The 16,979-nt window shown below is 47.7% G+C and overlaps 1 protein-coding gene across 1 annotated transcript in view; it reads left to right on the top strand.

The window, feature by feature from the left end:
* The window catches only part of WNT8B (Wnt family member 8B), a 31,675-nt gene extending 21,712 nt beyond the window's left edge, over positions 1-9,963 (top strand). The window contains exons 3-6 of the mRNA XM_054983960.1: positions 3,269-3,407; positions 4,958-5,083; positions 6,941-7,083; positions 9,403-9,963. Of these exons, the coding sequence (XP_054839935.1) occupies positions 3,269-3,407; positions 4,958-5,083; positions 6,941-7,083; positions 9,403-9,963 (969 nt within the window). The remainder of the gene's footprint in view (positions 1-3,268; positions 3,408-4,957; positions 5,084-6,940; positions 7,084-9,402) is intronic.
* The last annotated feature ends 7,016 nt before the right edge of the window (positions 9,964-16,979 follow it).

The following is a 16,979-nucleotide window of genomic DNA, read 5'->3' as shown; positions in this document are numbered from 1 at the left end:
GGCTCCCTCCATCTACTAGATATCTTAGAGCCAAGCTACAAGTGACACCTGACACAGGTTGGACACTTGTCAGCTTCCCTCAAGTTTTGATGGGAAATGTAGGCATCCTGGTCTTGCAGCTGTAATGGAGAGCCAAGCTGTAAAACCAGGACACCTACATTTCCCATCCAAACTTGAGGGAAGCTGACAAGTGTCCAACCTGTGTAAGGTGTCACTTGTAGCTTGGCTCTTAGGCTCCTTTGCTCCATTCCTTCCCTCACAGATGAGATACTAACAACAACAGTGTACTAATATTACCAACCTCCTGGACAGATTAGTGTCCACTCAGAGCAGGGAACAAAGTCAGTATTATTATTATTCCCAACAATACAGCTGGAGGGCTGAGGCTGAGAGGAGTGTCTTATCCAAGGCCATCTCCTGAGCTCCTGGCAGCAGTGGGATTCGAACCGGCAGAGTGCTGATCTGCACCCAACCACTTAACCACTATGCAACAGCATCTGAAAAGCAGTACCTCTCTTGCTGGGCTGCCTTTACCGCAGCACAAATATGGAAAAGCTGGATTGTTCTCTTCAAATGTACCCACAGCCCTGTGGAAGCCATTTCCTTGCTGAGGGGCCTATGTCACACAGCAGGACCAGAACTGCTGAGGTGGAGCCAAACATGTGGGTTCCCACCTTGTTGCTGCCCTCCACTGCTTGGAGGGGGCGAAGACATGTATGTTTGACTCCACCAATGAAGTTCCAGCATCCACACATCCAGGGCTTTTTTTCAGGGGGAACACGGGGGAACGGAGTTCCGGAATCTCTTGAAAATGGTCACATGGCTGGTGGCCCCACCCCCTGATCTCCAGACAGAGGGGAGTTGAGATTGCCCTCCGTGCCGCCAAGTGGCGCGGAGGGCAATCTCAACTCCCTTCGGTCTGGAGATCAGGGGGCGGGGCCACCAGCCACGTGACCATTTTCTCCGAGGGCAACCTACTGAGTTCCACCACCTCTTTTCCCAGAAAAAAGCCCTGCACACATCCTCCGCTGTGTCGGTGGCACAGGATCCCACTCTGGGAAACAGCTACTCTTCAGGCCACAAAGAGGGGCCACAAAATCCAAAACTAGCTGCATGGCTATGGACAGGGAATTCTCTGGCCTTTTACACATTTTCTCTGTATTTTTACACCTAATGGTCATCTGTTTGAGTGCTTCAGGCCTTGGATCTCCTGCAAAGTAGTGTATTAAGTAAGATGTCCAAATTCTCACTTGTTTCTCTGTGGCTGAAGATCTGGGAAGGAGTGCCCAAGAAAAAAAATGATGTGAAATCCATCTGAGCTTTGTATTTTTGAAATATTTTGAATAAAAACCTCAAAAGAGTTGTGCGATTTCTTAGCGATCTGCCGATTTATCACCCTATAGACTTGCATAATAATAAATATATTATAAAAATTACATTCAATTTATATACCGCGCTTCAGGACAACTTAACGCCCACTCAGAGTGGTTTACAAAGTATGTTATTATTATCCTCACAACAATCACTCTGTGAGGTGGGTGGGCTGAGAGAGCTCTGAGAGAGCGGTGCTTGACCCAAGGTCATCCAGCTGGCTTCAAGCGGAGGAGCGGGGAATCAAACCTGGCTCTCCAGATTAGAGTCCTGCCGCTCTTAACCACTACACCAAACTGGTTCTGTATTATTCTGTCAGGTGCCATGAGACTCTTGTCATATTTTTGCTGAACAGATTCTGACCTACAAGACACATATCCAGTACGGCAGTAAAATTCTGGGGCCATCCAACAAAATGGATTAGCAGTAGGTGCAGAACAGACAGAGAAAAATACCGCTGTATGCACTGTATGCACCTGGCTGAATTTGCTGCCAGAAGACGAAACAGCTACTTGAAGAGATGGTTTTTAAAAGGTTACTAACTCTGTGGCAAGCCACATTTGCAGTGACCAACAACCCAAAGGGCCGTATTTATTTCCATTCCTGACATGAGGCCTGCACCTCAAGGAGGCTCGCAGCTTGCCCATTCCCCTGGCTGCAGCTGTTTCAGGGTGGGCACCACCTGCCATCCACAAGCCCCATCAGGCAAGGGCCTTGCCCACTTTCCTGGAACAAGGGGAAACAGCGCTTAGAAGAGCTACAAGTGGCATGTCAAAGAGTCACACATGGCTCCCAAGCCACTGAGTGAGCAGATGAATAATAGAGAATAGATCTATCAGAGACAAAATGGATTGTCTGTAATGACTAAATAGAACTTCCTTATTCCGAGGTGGGGTAACACTTGTGGCAAACAACCCGAAGTGGCCATCTCACATCACACACAGCAATGCCCCTTGCACTACTAGGCATATCTAGTACAGATGGGCACGAACCAAAATACAAACCAAAATTAAGCACAAACTAGGCCGGTTCGTGGTTCACGAACCATGGTTTGTCAGATCTCATTTCTGATGAAACGCCACGAACTTTAGGCTGGTTCGTTTGGTTCGTTTTTTGGTTCGTCACTGCAGACAGCCTGGCGCCAATCAATCGGTTTCCTAGGCAACAGGGGATGGACTTCCTGCAGACCTTCTGCTGACCCAGACGTGATGATTTTCTGACCTGGATGTGATGTTTTCATGAACCAAATGAACCAGTTCATGAACCAGGGGCAGGTTCGTGAAAGTTCATGGTTCGTGAAATTTGCCAAACCATGAATTTTTTTCCCGGTTCGAGCCCATCTCTAGTATAGAGTGTGCCACCAAGCCTGGCCAGCCCCATTCACCAAAGTGTACCACTTTTAGGGTTGGCTTTGCTGTTTCTGACAGCCAGATTGAGCAGAAATCAATAGATGTACCAAATCAAACTGGAAATTCAGGAGCGTATCTTACTCTGGTATTGCTATTTGTATGTTGAACCTCCAAGTCATCTGTCAGGGGAGGTTGCCATATCAGGAGGGATGGGTACCACTATCTCCTCCTAAGGTATGACACGTCCGCTTTTCAAAAAAATTGAGCCAGGATGAAGCAGACCGTTCTCCGGTGCCTCCAACAGTGTCCCTCTTGTGCACTTTCAGACGGACCCAGGTAGTTTCTACCGGCAACAGGATGCTAGAGTAGATGAACTGGAGGCCTGTTCTAGCAGCAGGGTCATTTTTATTTTTATCTCTACAAACAAGGTTCACAGGGCAGGCAGAGAGTGAAATGGTAAGAAGCGGTTTGGAAAACCCAATCCCATTGTTTCTGATGCTCCACCGTCCATCTGGAAGTTCCTCCTCCTGTATGTCTTTCCTTCACAGGCATACCTCATATACTCCAGCAGTGTTGCTGCCGGGGCGCAGAGTGGAATCGAGGAATGCAAGTTCCAGTTTGCTTGGGACCGCTGGAACTGTCCTGAGAGAGCTCTGCAGCTCTCTAGCCATGGAGGTTTACGGAGTGGTAAGTCAGCCTAGGCTCCTGACGCCACTGGCCACAGACGAGACTTGTTTTGTACATTCAGTATTTCTAGTCCTCCTATCCCGAACCCAGTCCCAGCGGGATGTCATTGTCTTAAGTCTTCGGAATTGACTAGATCAGGGATCCCCAACCTTTTTGAACCTAGGGGCAAATTTAGTTCAAATACCACACAGCCTATTGGGCACAGCCACAAAATGGCTGCCCCAGGAGGCGGCGTGTGCCACAAAATGGCTGCCCCAGCGTACCTTCAGTCGCACAGTGCTGTGGTGGCAGGTGCCACCACAGCAACATTTTCAAAAATCTTCATGGCCAATCAAATCTCCAGTGGCAACCATCACTCTAACTGGGCAGAAGCCCCACCTGGCCCCATCTACTTTTTAAAAAACATTTGGTGAGGACCAGGAAACGTGAGTGCTGTGGTGCCACACTGGGAACCCCTGGCTTAGATTTCCATTCTGTGTGTGTGTGTGTGTGTGTGTGTGTGTTTAAATGTCACAATGTTCACCAATCTGGGACGTTTCTATGTTTCTACAGCCATCACCAATACAATCAAGTTCCCTGATGATTTACCCGTTACAGATCTGGGCACGTGAGGAGGCAGGAGGAAGGGTGGCTGGTGGGATTGCTAGTGGCTGTTCAGCTTGGGCGGATGCCAAACAAGGGCGCACTACCTAATTTAGAGCAACAGGGCTTCATGAAGCCTCATGTATGGCCCTTGGCTGGCTCTCCCATTCTGGAGAACATCAAGGTTTTAGGGCCAAACTCCAAATAGTTACCTGATTATTTTGCCCAATGAAATTTTGACCCAACTGCAATTCAGTTGCAGGTGGCTTCTGACTAGGGTTGCCAGTCCCCCACTGGGGGTAGGGGATCCCCTGCTCCCGCCCTCCACTCCCCACCCCCGCTTACCTGGCCGGCAGGGGAGGCACGGGCCTCACAGGCGCACTCCCAGATGGTGCAGCGCACTCCCAAAATGGCCCAGATTGGGCCAGAAACGGCCGGGATTGGGCTGCTGCCAGGAGGGGAAGTACTCCTCTGCATGGCAGTGGCATGTTCTAGGGTGATTTGGGCCTGAACTGGGCCATTAGAGCCCTGATTCAGACCATTTCAGGCCTGATCCGGACCATTTGGGCCCAATTCAGGTCCAAATTGGGCCACCTATGGAGCACAGGTGTGCTCCCGGGGCAGCCATGGCCTGGGTGATGACATCACTTCCCAGAAGTGACATCATTGTGCAGGCCTGGGGGCACACACACATGCAAAGAAGACACTGAGGTAGGTGCTGGTCCCCCACCTTCCGCCGAGAGTGCAAGGGGACCTGGCAACCTTACTTCTGACTGAGAGGAGGCTGGAATGGGATAAGCCAGAAGGAACTGTTTAACTCTTTCCTTGCTAGCCGTTTGTCTGTTCAACCCGCACCCCTCCAGCCTCCATTTTGGCCTTCATCATCAAGGATGCTCCAAAGCACTGGAGCCTGCTGTGGCCTCCTGTTCGTTCATCTTCTTCAGCTATCTCCTGTCTTTGCCCAGCAGCAAACCGAGAGACAGCTTTTGTCCACGCGATCAGTTCTGCTGGAGTCATGTACACGCTGACACGCAACTGCAGCCTTGGCGATTTTGACAACTGTGGGTGTGACGACTCCCGCAACGGACAGCTTGGTAAGGTGCCTCCTGGGTGACCTCTCCTCTCTCCGCTTCCCAGGACAGAGGAACACGAGATGCTCACGGGGTGTCCTTGAAAGAGCAAGAGGCAGGCAAATGTCAGTCTGGCTTTGCTTTATGGCTGACACTTTGCAGCCTCTTACAGGTCATAGGAGAAGTCAGTTCTCTGTAACCAATGAGCACGTTGGGCTGCTGGTGGTGGAAAGCAGGGCTCATTTTGAGGGGGATCGCACAGGAACACAGTTCCCCAAAGAGGTCACATGTCAGGTGGCCCCACCCACCTGACCCTTTGGACATTTTGGGCCCATTTCAGCCTGGATTGGGGCAGAAATGGCCCAGATCGGGCCTCTGACAGGTGGTGGATCACTCTCCCGCTCAGCAGCAGCCTGATCCTGACCATTTTGGGCCCCTTTTCGGGCATTTTCAGCCCCCTTTTGCCATTTTGGGCCCAAGTTCAGCCCTGAATGGCCAGGATAGGGTCCAAAACAGCCAGAATAGGTGATGTCAGGGGGTGTGGCATATGCAAAACAGTTATGCTAATGACACACCTCTGGTGATGGCAAGGGGCGTGGCATATGCTAATGAGCTATGCTAATGAGTCATGCTGATGACTTCCTCCAGCTCTTTTTCTACGATATGACCTCTGGTGGAAAGTGTCATCAAGTTACAGCCAATTTACGGCAACTTTGAAAGATTTTCAAGGCAAGAGACTTCAGAGGTGGTTTGCCATTGCCTGCCTCTGCATAGTGACCCTGGACTTCCTTGGTGGTCTCCCATGCAAATACTGAGGCCAATACTGCTTACCTTCTGAAATCAGTCGAGATCAGCATAGCACGGGCCATACAGGTCAGGACTACAAGATGCTTTTTAGGACACATCCGCTTGCTCTAAATTGTCCCTGGAGTAATAGCCTCTTCTGATCCTCTTCATTTGAGGCTACCCATGATAAGACAGGGCAAACTAAGCTACATTGCCACCTTAGGGGAAAAAAATAATCTTGCTTCTGTTCCTTCCGTGGAGGGATGGGGTAGTTTTCTCATTACAGGCAAGGAGGAAATCTTCTGCAGAGGAGCTGGAGCTTTGCAGAGGAGTGCCTGCCTACGGTCCCAGGTTCAGACCATGAGATGAATTCCTGTAGAAGGCTCTTTGGTAGGAAGTGTTGGGAAAGATCTTTTGTCCCCTGAGTCTGTGGAGAGTCAGAATAGGTGGGACCAGTGGGTCAATGGGCGAAGCTACAAGTGATGAAGGACACTTGAATGGCAGGTGAACAGACTCACATGTATTCCTCCCTGTTCACTTGCGCTCCACTCGATGATCGAGTGGAGTGCAAGTGGAGCGCAAGTGAACAGGGAGGAATACATGTGAGTCTGTTCACTTGCCGTTCAAGTGTCCTTCATCACTCGTAGCTTGGCCCATAGTTCTGACAGGCAATGTTGTTGCATGTCAACGTTGCATCCTAACGGAAGAATAAGAATGTGCAGGTTGTTTTTGTGCAATTCCCATGGGACATGAACATTCCAACAAGGCCTGGAATTAATTTGTGGGGCGAACGGGACCAGCATACTCTCATTCAGATTCTCAAGTTTTAAATTTCCATATGGAAATCGGCGTTGGAAAATATGCATCTTTAATATCGCAAATGTGTCTCATTGCAAGCCCGTTCCCAAATCATAACAAAATACCTGACTGTGGTACTCAGCGAAATTTTTGAGAACCCCAAATCCCTTCCTGCTGTTTGGAAAAGTAGATCTCATACTTTCAGTAGTAAATGCTGTGCTGTAGCTGCAGGGGGGAAGGAAAGTGGCCAATGCGCCCTCCTGCTGCTTCACCCTAATGGTTGGTCTCTCTCCACAGGGGGTCAAGGATGGCTGTGGGGAGGCTGCAGTGACAACGTGGGCTTTGGGGAGGCCATTTCCAAGCAGTTCGTGGATGCCCTTGAGACAGGGCAGGATGCCAGGGCAGCCATGAACCTGCATAATAACGAGGCTGGGAGGAAGGTAAGTTCTCTGCCCTCAAGTCACCAATGCAGAAGCCAGTCAACAGGTCAAGATCAAGGATTATATTGTGTTGAACTGTATTGTGTATGTTTTGTCATCTTGGAATTCTAAGTTGCCTTGAGATGCAGGGGGAAATAACAACAACAACAATTGAGTTATATACCACCCTTCAGGACAACTTAATGCCCACTCAGAGCGGTTTACAAAGTGTGTTATTATTATCCCGACAACAATCACCCTGTGAGGTGGGTGGGGCTGAGAGAGCTCTGAGAGAGCTGTGACTGACCCAAGGATACCCAGCTGGCTTCAAGGGGAGGAGCGGGGAATCAAACCTGGCTCTCCAGATTAGAGCCCTGCCGCTCTTAACCACTGCACTAAAAATGGGATATACATATTTTAATAAATAAAACAGACACATGGGGACCCAAAAGAAATGTATGGGGAGGAGGTATCCCATTCTTCTCCTTTTGCTTTCTCCCCTCTTCCTCTGCCCTTCTTTCCCATTCCAGCTTTCTCTCCCCCAATTTTCTCCCAATCTTTTTTTCTTCTCTCATATCAGAGACTTACCTCAAAAACTGCTCAGTTGCTCAGCTCTGACCACTGCAAGCAGTGAGGAGCGGCTTCTGCCTTCCTTCCAGAACTCTTTTCCACAAAATGGCTGCGGGAGGGAAAACAGAAGAGAAGCCCCTCCTCACCCCTCACACAGTGCTGAGAGCCTCAGTGGTCTTTAAGGAATCTCTGAGGGAAAGAACTCTCTCTGTCTCCCTCTTTCCCACCAGGGCTGGCCAAGGTTGCATTTTCTGTCCAAGCACAGACAACACTTTTGTTTTGGGGAGATTTAACTCCCCCTTCAGTTATTCTAAGATTTAGGGTTTTCTGCATACCCGAAGGCCCCCAAATGTTGAGAAGAATCTCCCTTCTCTCAACATGGGCCCAATCTGTGGATTTAAATATCCACAGAAGTGGCCATGTTGACTATTAGCTACTTAGATAAGAATGGAAATATGATCATAAAGGGGTAAGCAAGAACTCAGAACCTTCACAAACTATTCCCTTCAAATCCTCACCATTGCATGGGCATGGAAGAAAAAAGATATTGACTCCCTTAGAAATTACCTCAGCTAAATTGCTATGAAGCCTTTTCCATACCACGGCAACCTGGATGGTGACCTACTGATTGCCCCGTAACGTAAGAGTCTCTCTACACAATACTTTTGACTTGTGTTTGTCACATGTTGGGAGTCACAGTGTTAGCTGGGAAGGGTAGTTTTAAATGACGGAGCCAGCAGAGATCATTCCAGAGGAGATGGATTTGCTCACAGTCTTCCACTGCCTCTGGCGTCTCCCCTTCCGGAGCCTTTGTCCTGCCAAGGATTGGTTAGTTCAAAGTTTTAAGCAGCGAGGACAGCAGGGTTAAAGCTCCGGAAGAGGAGAAGTCTGGCATGCCAATGGTGGCGGAGGGCTGTGAGAGAATCTGTCCTCACCGGAGCCGGCAGCAGGGCAAAGGCTTCGCTATACAAAGGAGCTGTGTGAAGGGGCTGTGAAAGGCCAGAAGGGAAACTTCAGCCCATTCTAACCTCTCCAGGTCCAAGCCCGGCTCTGGAAGGCAGCTCCAGCCCATGTCCATTCCTCGTTGCCCTCTGTTTGCAGTTCCACACAGTTTTAGACTGGAGAGGTGCAACTGACAGAGGCTTCTCAGAGGCAAAGATGGAATTGATAAACCCTCTGAGGAGTGATCTCCGCTGGCTCTATCTTTCAAAACTATGCTTCCCGACTAACATTGCGTCTCCCAACACTTGATGGACACATGCCACAGCGTCTCGTGTAGACAGACTCATAGAAAGCCTCAAGGAAGCTGCCACATTGGGATGGAGTCTTTCCATCCCCTTGTCCAGTCTGCATGGCCAGCTGCTTACATGCAGTGTGGCAACCTCAACCAAGTGGGCTTAAGTGGGCAAACACATCACCCACATAACAAGTGAAGAAGCTCAGCAGGGTGGAGGAATGATTGAATTCTACAACTATGCAACAGAATTGAGATATGCCACATTAGATGTGATGATGAATTCCATACTCGATAGCTACTGCTTCAGTGGCTAATAGCTTCCGGTGTTCAAATATTTAGGTCTGAAATCAGACAAAAAAAAGTCTCTGGCTATTAACAGTGCAAAAGTTCTGCAACAGTTTCTTAGACTTGTAACATATTCCATCTCAGTTAGATAACTGGGACAGGCTTTAGGGGAAGTTTCCTGGCCAGAAAGGAGGCGCCGATCTGGTGCAGCTGCCTGACATCCAGGTGGTCTTTTCGTTCACCTCCAGGCAGTGAAAGGGACGATGAAGAGGACCTGTAAATGCCATGGGGTGTCTGGCAGCTGCACCACCCAGACCTGTTGGCTGCAGCTGCCTGAGTTTCGAGAAGTGGGCACATACCTCAAGGAGAAGTACCACAAAGCCCTGAAAGTGGACTTACTCCAAGGAGCAGGCAACAGCGCTGCCAGCCGGGGAGCCATCGCAGAGACCTTCAGTTCCATCTCCAAGAAGGAGCTGGTCCACCTGGAAGACTCGCCCGATTATTGCCTGGAGAACAAGACTCTGGGCCTCCTGGGGACCGAGGGCCGAGAGTGCCTGAAGAGGGGCAAGGCCCTGAGCAAGTGGGAGAAGCGGAGCTGCCAGCGCTTGTGTGGGGACTGCGGGCTGGTTGTGGAGGAACGGCGAGCTGAGATGGTGTCCAGCTGCAACTGCAAGTTTCACTGGTGCTGCGCGGTCCGTTGCGAGCAGTGCCGCAAGCGAGTCACCAAGTACTACTGTGTCCGCAAGGAGAAACGGGAGCGCAGTGGGGGTGGCAGAGTGCCCCGCAAGCTCAAAAGGAAGCAGTCTTAATGGCCATGTCCATACTTAACCACGTCCTCCTGACCCCCATCAACTTCCTCCAGCGCATCTCTTCGTCTCTTTTGTTTTCCATGTATATTAGGGTTGCCAGATCCAGGTTGGGAAATTCCTGGAGATTTGGAGGTAGACCTTGAGTGGGCAAGGTTTAGGGAGAGGAGGGGCCTCAGTGGGGTATAATGCTATATAGTCCACCATGCAAAGCATCCATTTTCTCCAGGGGAACTGATCTCTGTAGTCTGGAGATAAGTTATGATTCTGGGTTATCTCCTGCCCACGCTTGGAGATTGGCAACCCTAATGTGTATAGACAGCACTAAAGATAGAAGGTTCTGTCTGCATAATATTTAACGTAGAGCAGCATCCTCATTTTGGGATGTTCACAGATAAGATACTCATTGAGGTTCCAGCAAAAATGAAGCCAACTGTTGTGAAGCAAGCTTGATTTTGTACTGGTTGACAATTGCCCATTTCTTTCTTCCTTTTAACTAGGACCTTAGGGGCCAGGCCAACCTTATCGGGAACTATTAAACTTTCTAGGGATCCTCAGCAAACTTCGGGGCTTAGAAGTCCTGCATCCAGTTAGGTGAGCCCCAGATCCAGATGTAGCAACGCCTGGGATCGGAATTCTCCTTCTGTTCACAGAACCAGAAAAGCCCTTTCCCCGTCTTTTATTTTTTTAAAAAAATGTGAGTCTTTTCCGTTTCCTGACCACTGCTTCAAAATCCAGAGCGCCCCTTGATCAAGTAAACAATTCAGGGTCTTAAATGAGTTAAGGGGTTTTATTTCAGGGGTCTTGATTGTATTAAGAGACGTCTTAGGAAGGTGAGCTCTGGAAACCACTTGGGAGGTCAGGGCAAGCAGGAATTATGAATTGTTGTGACCCTGTATGTTAAACGGGAGACTGGGAACGAGGAATCTTTTGCAGTTGGAGAACAACACAGTCTTAAAGGGGAAGGTGGACTGGAGGAGGGGACCAAAAAATTTGCCAGATTTTTCTGAAAAGTAAAAAATCTTCCGTTTCTGAATATTTTTTTGTTCCATAAAATTAGACACAAAATCTTCAACTTTTTGGACTTCGTAGAAAGTGTTTCCAGATTTGGGGTGGGGTGGGGTTGCCTAATAATTTGGCAGTTTATTATTTTTAGTACCTGGCTAATATTCAAGAGTGTATAATCAGTAAGCGCCCCAAGGAATTTTTCTGCCCGCACTTCATCCCTTCTTGGCTGGGATGTGGAGGGTACCATCTGTGACGGTCTTGGAGTGGAATCTTCCGTCTCTTTGATCGTCTTTGCAGCCCTCAGCAGTGCAGTGTGGTGTGAATAAGGGTTTTAGGAGCTTTGGCTGGAAGAGTTCAGGGTGCCATTTGACCTTGTTAATCAGCTGCTGTCTCAAAGATGCTGATTTAGGAATCCCATGACTCATTCTCTCATGCTTCTGCAAAGCATCTGCCCCATCCCTCCTTAGACTCCCAGTGGTGTGTGTGTTCCCTGCCCTTACGGCCTTTGCCAGCTCTCCTGGTCTCCCAGAGTTATGCTGCAGAATAAGCCCCCAGCTTCTCCCAGCCCCATCATAGAACAATTATTCCAAGCAGAACAAACAGGAACACGGTTTAGGACTTGTACACAACGCAAAGGCTGTGAATCTGAGAGGCGACTGAAGGAGCCACGCTCGCTGCAACTGGGACTTTGGAGCAGTTTGTCTCAGGCAGACTGAACAGTTTGGGATGTATGTCTGTGCAAAAATAGATACATATAATAGTATGTGCTGAGCAGAACCTTTCAGATGTCTGACTTACCATGAGCACATTTTGAGCCCCGAAGAAAAGGACGTCAACTCCAAGCAGGCTTTCAATGGGCACGTGGAGTTGCTTGCAGTAGACTGTGAGGGCCCCGCCTTACATTTGAAGGGACGCAAAAGTCATATTATGTCCATTCTTGTCATCCCATTGTAGGAGGGAATGTACACTATTAAAACTGCCTTCATTTTTCTCTATGCTTCTTACAAAAAAACTTCTCCTTTGATGAAGGGGAATTACGTTGTAAATAGGAGTTAAGCACTTTGAAGTTTTAATTTATTGCGCAGTTAACTGTGATGTATAGGTAACTGTTTGCCTGTCTAGAATCCATATCTTGACGAGGCTTAGTAAAAGCTTTGTAACTGTTTGGATGGAAGACATATTTGGCCATGTAGTGGGATTCACAGAGGTACTTTTATTATGGTACGTAGGGAATTCCCCATGGAGCCATGACATACCAAGAAGTAATGGTAGGCCCTAGGGAAATTATTGATCTACTGAAGCTTCTGGTGTTACTTTTCAACATTAAGATGGTCCTAAGCCAATCTACCCAGCTCTTACTGGCCAGTAGACTTGTAGCTTGTTAGTCAATAATCAATAAATTGAAAGCCAAGTGCTTGCTAATGTTAAGGTGTCTCATCAGTTTCTTTGGGGCTTTTGTTTGTTTGTGGATGTGGGCATAAAATGCATTCAGGTTCGATTTGTGCCTTCATAATTCAGGTTTTAAAATATTATAATGGCAAGTTGGAGTAGTAGTTATTTTCACAGGTTTCAGTGGGAAACACTTTTTTTGCTAGCATCTTCCCCACTTAGTGTTGCCAGGTCCAACTCGGTAAATTCCTGGAGATTTGGGGGGGGGCGCTGAGCAAGGATGTGATGTCACTTTGTGGCATCATGTCCTGTGATGTCACTTCCAGGTCATTCCCAAACCCCACCCCTTCCTGTGATGTCACTTTCAGGGTGCACCACTAAACCCCACCCCTTCCTGTGATGTCACTTCTGGGGCACTCCTCTCAAGCCCACCCCTTCCTGTTATCACTTCCTACTTTTAAAATTAAAATCCCCCCGTTTATATCACTGTAGAGAGGGTGTCCCACACACCAGACGAGAAGAGGAAGAACATTGGTTCCTGCCTCCCTGACTGGACGGTGGGAATGTCTCAGAGAGAGAAGTATTCATGTTCACTTGTACCCAGACGATCTGGGTTCAAAAGAAAAATCTCACGACGCTCAGTTCACCATTCAGTTCCTACAAAGCTGGAACACCTGGGTATGATCTTCAAAAGAGTGCTGTCTCTCCCCCACCAAAGGAAAGGTCAGCAAGACCAAACAACTGGCCAAGACTGTCATCAGAGTGCCAATCACTTCTCATGATATTACCCAAACTGATGGGTTTGCTAGTGGCCAACAACAATGTGATACCTTGGACTGACGGCCAAGCTACAAGTGACGAATGACACTTGAACGGCAAGTGGATTGAGTGGAGGGCAAGTGAACAGAGAGAAATACACTTGCCGTTCAAGTGTCATTTGTCACTTGTAGCTTGGCCCTCAGCCTAACCTACTTCTCCTACTACTACTTCTCCTACTACACCGGCTTTTACCCAGAGGGGACGCTCTAGCTAAAACTTGTCTTCCTTCCATAGAGACTAGGAGGAAAGAATGCTAGAGCATCCTCCTGGCAGTGGCTACCCCCCCCTCTGCTGAATGCATCGGAAGCGGGGGGGGGAAGGGCTCAAAGCAGAGGATCCCCCACCCCCAGCGGGGGACTGGCAACCCTATCCCCCACTATTATCCAATTGAGCTGAAATCCTTAGGATAGTACCGTTCACCCAGGGAATCCTCCTTCCCAAGCACAGACAGATAGAAAAAAAGAGTCCATATTCTAGAGGCAATGAAAGAAGGGTTGCCAGCTCCAGGTTGCAAGAATTCAGGGGTGGAGCCAGGAGAGAGGGTGGGGTTTGAGGAAGGGAGGGACCTCAGCGGGGTATAATGCCATAGAGACGAGTTCACCCTCCAAAGTAGCCATTTTCTCCAGGGGAACTGATCTCTGTGACCTGGAGATGAGTTGTAATTCTAGGAGATCTCCAGCTACAACCTGGAGGCTGGCAACCCTAAATGAAAGGCACAATACACTTCTCAATCTAACCTTTTACCCCCCTCGTCCAAATTGTGTGATTTTTAAAGAAATTATAGCCCTCGCCTAATAACCCTGCCAAGGAGACTGGAGATTCCTCTTTCAAAGGCTATTAAAACCCTCCTTTGCGGCCATAGACGAGCTGAGGAACTTTTCCTTCACATTTCTGTTGCCAGGAAAGGAGGCCTTGGTCTCTAAGGGGCAGCTGGACTCGAGTCTTGCTCTTCTATTTTTAACAGGAATTGTGAGGGGAAATAAATCTTACAAGCACGTATACACTCCAGTAGCACCTTTAGGATTAACGAACTTTGCTGTAGCATAAACTTTCAAGAACCACAGCTGTCTTCATCAGATTCTCCCTATGAGGTTCATTCAATTCAACATTCTTCTTCCAGCCCATGTCTAATTTCACTTAGCTCTAGTCTAAGTGACAGACTCAGCATGAAGAGACTTCTGTTTCCACGTAACATACCTGTTTGTTTATAAGACTTATATTAGGCCTGAAAAAGGCTATCTCCGTCAGTGCTCCACCCAATAAGACACCGGAGGCTAGGAGTAGGAAGAGAGTTAGATTTATTTCATTGTTCAACAGCGGGAGGGAACCAGGCCTTAGAAGCCCCCCAAATTGTTTCCCTCTAACCCTCCCCTAAGCAGAATAACTTTAGTAGCAAATCTGACATCAGAACATCATTAAAATATAAATGATTCACAATTATAATAACATATAATAATAGCATTCGATTTATATACCGCCCTTCAGGACAACTTAATGTCCACTCAGAGCGGTTTACTAAGTATGTTATTATTATCCCCACAACAATCATCCTGTGAGGTGGGTGGGGCTGAGAGAGCTCTGAGAGAGCTGTGACTGACCCAAGGTCACCCAGCTGACTTCAAGCAGAGGAATGGGGAATCAAACCCGGCTCTCCAGATTACAGTCCTGCCGCTCTTAACCACTACACCAAACTGGTTCTCCCAAATCATAATTAGAAATTTTAGTATGCATGTCACCTATTTTAGTGCAAAGTCAGCTCATATCACATTTGCGCATGTGTGATCCTACATAATAAGCCATTGTCTTTAGGGTTGCCATCTCCAGATTGGAAAATTCCTGGAGATTTGGGGGTGGAGGCTGGAGAGGGCAGGGCTTGGGATAGGGAGGGACCTTAACTGGGTATAATTCCGTAGAGTCCCACTTCCAAAGCAGCCATTTTCTCCAGGGGATCTAATCTCTGTGGCCTGGAGATCAGTTGAAATTCCAGGAGATCTCCAGGCCCCACCTGGAGGTTGGCAACCCTACTTAAGCATGTAACCTTTTCAAGACTTCCTTTCTGGCTGACTGGATCTGCCAAACAAACAATGCTATTACACCCTTATCTTCTGAGACAAAGCTCTGAATTCTTGCTTTCAGTACTCAATGTAACTAAACACAGTTTCTCAAAGTCACTAAGTAATTGTGAACTGCTCATAGCAGACACATAAGAAATCACTGCTTGTGTTAGGTCCGTCAGCACACAATTAATTGTTATTATAGGTGAGCTTGGCCATCACTTACCACACAAATGTGGCATATTTAGCTGGTAACTTGCCCCTTCAGAAATCCATTTCGAGGATTTCATGATAATTTCATGTGTTCTTTTTAGCCCAAGGCATTCTGAATGTTTGCATCATGTTCCCAGAAATGAAGGTTTCAATACCTATTGATTTCAAACCATCCGAAGGAATAGACTATCTAGCCATAAGTGTGTCTACGGTTCTCCTTCAAACCAATGGCTTCTACAACATCCTTCAGGAAGTCTGAAATTACGACATATACAACCTCTGGAGCTCTGAGTGGGGGGGTCACACTGCAATGGAGAAGGATTTTTTATAAAATCATTTACACACATTACACACAACACATCTAATCATCCGCAGTGATCTATACTCGTGGCAAGTACTGTCGCCAGACATGCTTGACCAACTATGCAATCAACGGCATTGTAAAGACGTGGCCTCAGTTCCTAGTATCCATCAGGGAGCTGGTGGACTTTCTAGGAAAAAATTAAATGCTCCAAACAACAGATCCCAGCAACGCATTACCCAGCAGGGTGTGGCATGTGCCTTGCATGCTCAATTTTTTAAAAACAAGATAGCCCACAATATACTGACTAAGATGTAATAAGCCACAGTCAATAGAGCAATAAAGAAAAGAAGACAATAAATCCTTCTGTGGAAAATATTCTAATATACAAATGTATAGTTTTATGTCTGTCATATAAGGTCTCTGTACTCAAAGTGATATCCCGTTAGGGTTGCCAGCTCCAAGTTGGGAAATTCCTGGAGATCTGGGGGGTGAAACCTGGAGAAGGTGGGGTTTGGAGAGGAAAAGGACCTTGGCATGGCATAATTCCATAGAGTCCAACCCCCAAAGTAGCCATTTTCTCCAGGTGAACTGGTCTCTGTGGCCTGGAGACCAGTTGTAATTCCAGGAGATCTCCAGCCACTACCTGGAGGCTGGCAACCCTAAGTCAGGCAGTTTTCACCATTGTCGCCCACCTTCCTTTCAAATGTTGAGAGCTTCGGAGGAGGAGCTAGGCTGTGATCGAATGATTCCTCAGAGCGCTTTAACCATTCACATGCCCAAGAACACGGAAGAAGTGCTCCGTCAGCCCACGGCAAAAAAAAAAAGACCAGGGAAAGTCCGGTCCCAGAAAAGACACTGAAAAAATGGAAGCCAAACAGCCTGCAACCGTTGTGAAAAAGGAGATGTCTGGAGTCAAGGGGGAAAGCTGCCAGCATTCGGTAAGTGGGCTGGCCTTTTAAGGACGTGTGGCAATGGCTCGTGTAAGCTCACTGGAGGCCTTGAAGGATAGAATAATTATGGAGCAACAAACCAAGAATGTCTTTCTAAGTTTCAACAACAACAACAGCTTTATTGTTACAGTCAAAGACCAGCAGACAGTTCAATAATTCAATTCAATAAAACTATTAAATGAGGAATAAAAAAGCAATACAATTGTAAGGTAAAATACTATCTAAAATTATACATAAGAGGGCCTTTTCACACTGCTTACCTTCAGTCGCAACGAGCCGGAA

Source organism: Eublepharis macularius, chromosome 6 (assembly GCF_028583425.1).
Source record: "Eublepharis macularius isolate TG4126 chromosome 6, MPM_Emac_v1.0, whole genome shotgun sequence".
In the NCBI taxonomy this organism is placed as follows: Eukaryota; Metazoa; Chordata; class Lepidosauria; order Squamata; family Eublepharidae; genus Eublepharis; species Eublepharis macularius.
This window is presented reverse-complemented; position numbering and strand designations above follow the sequence as displayed.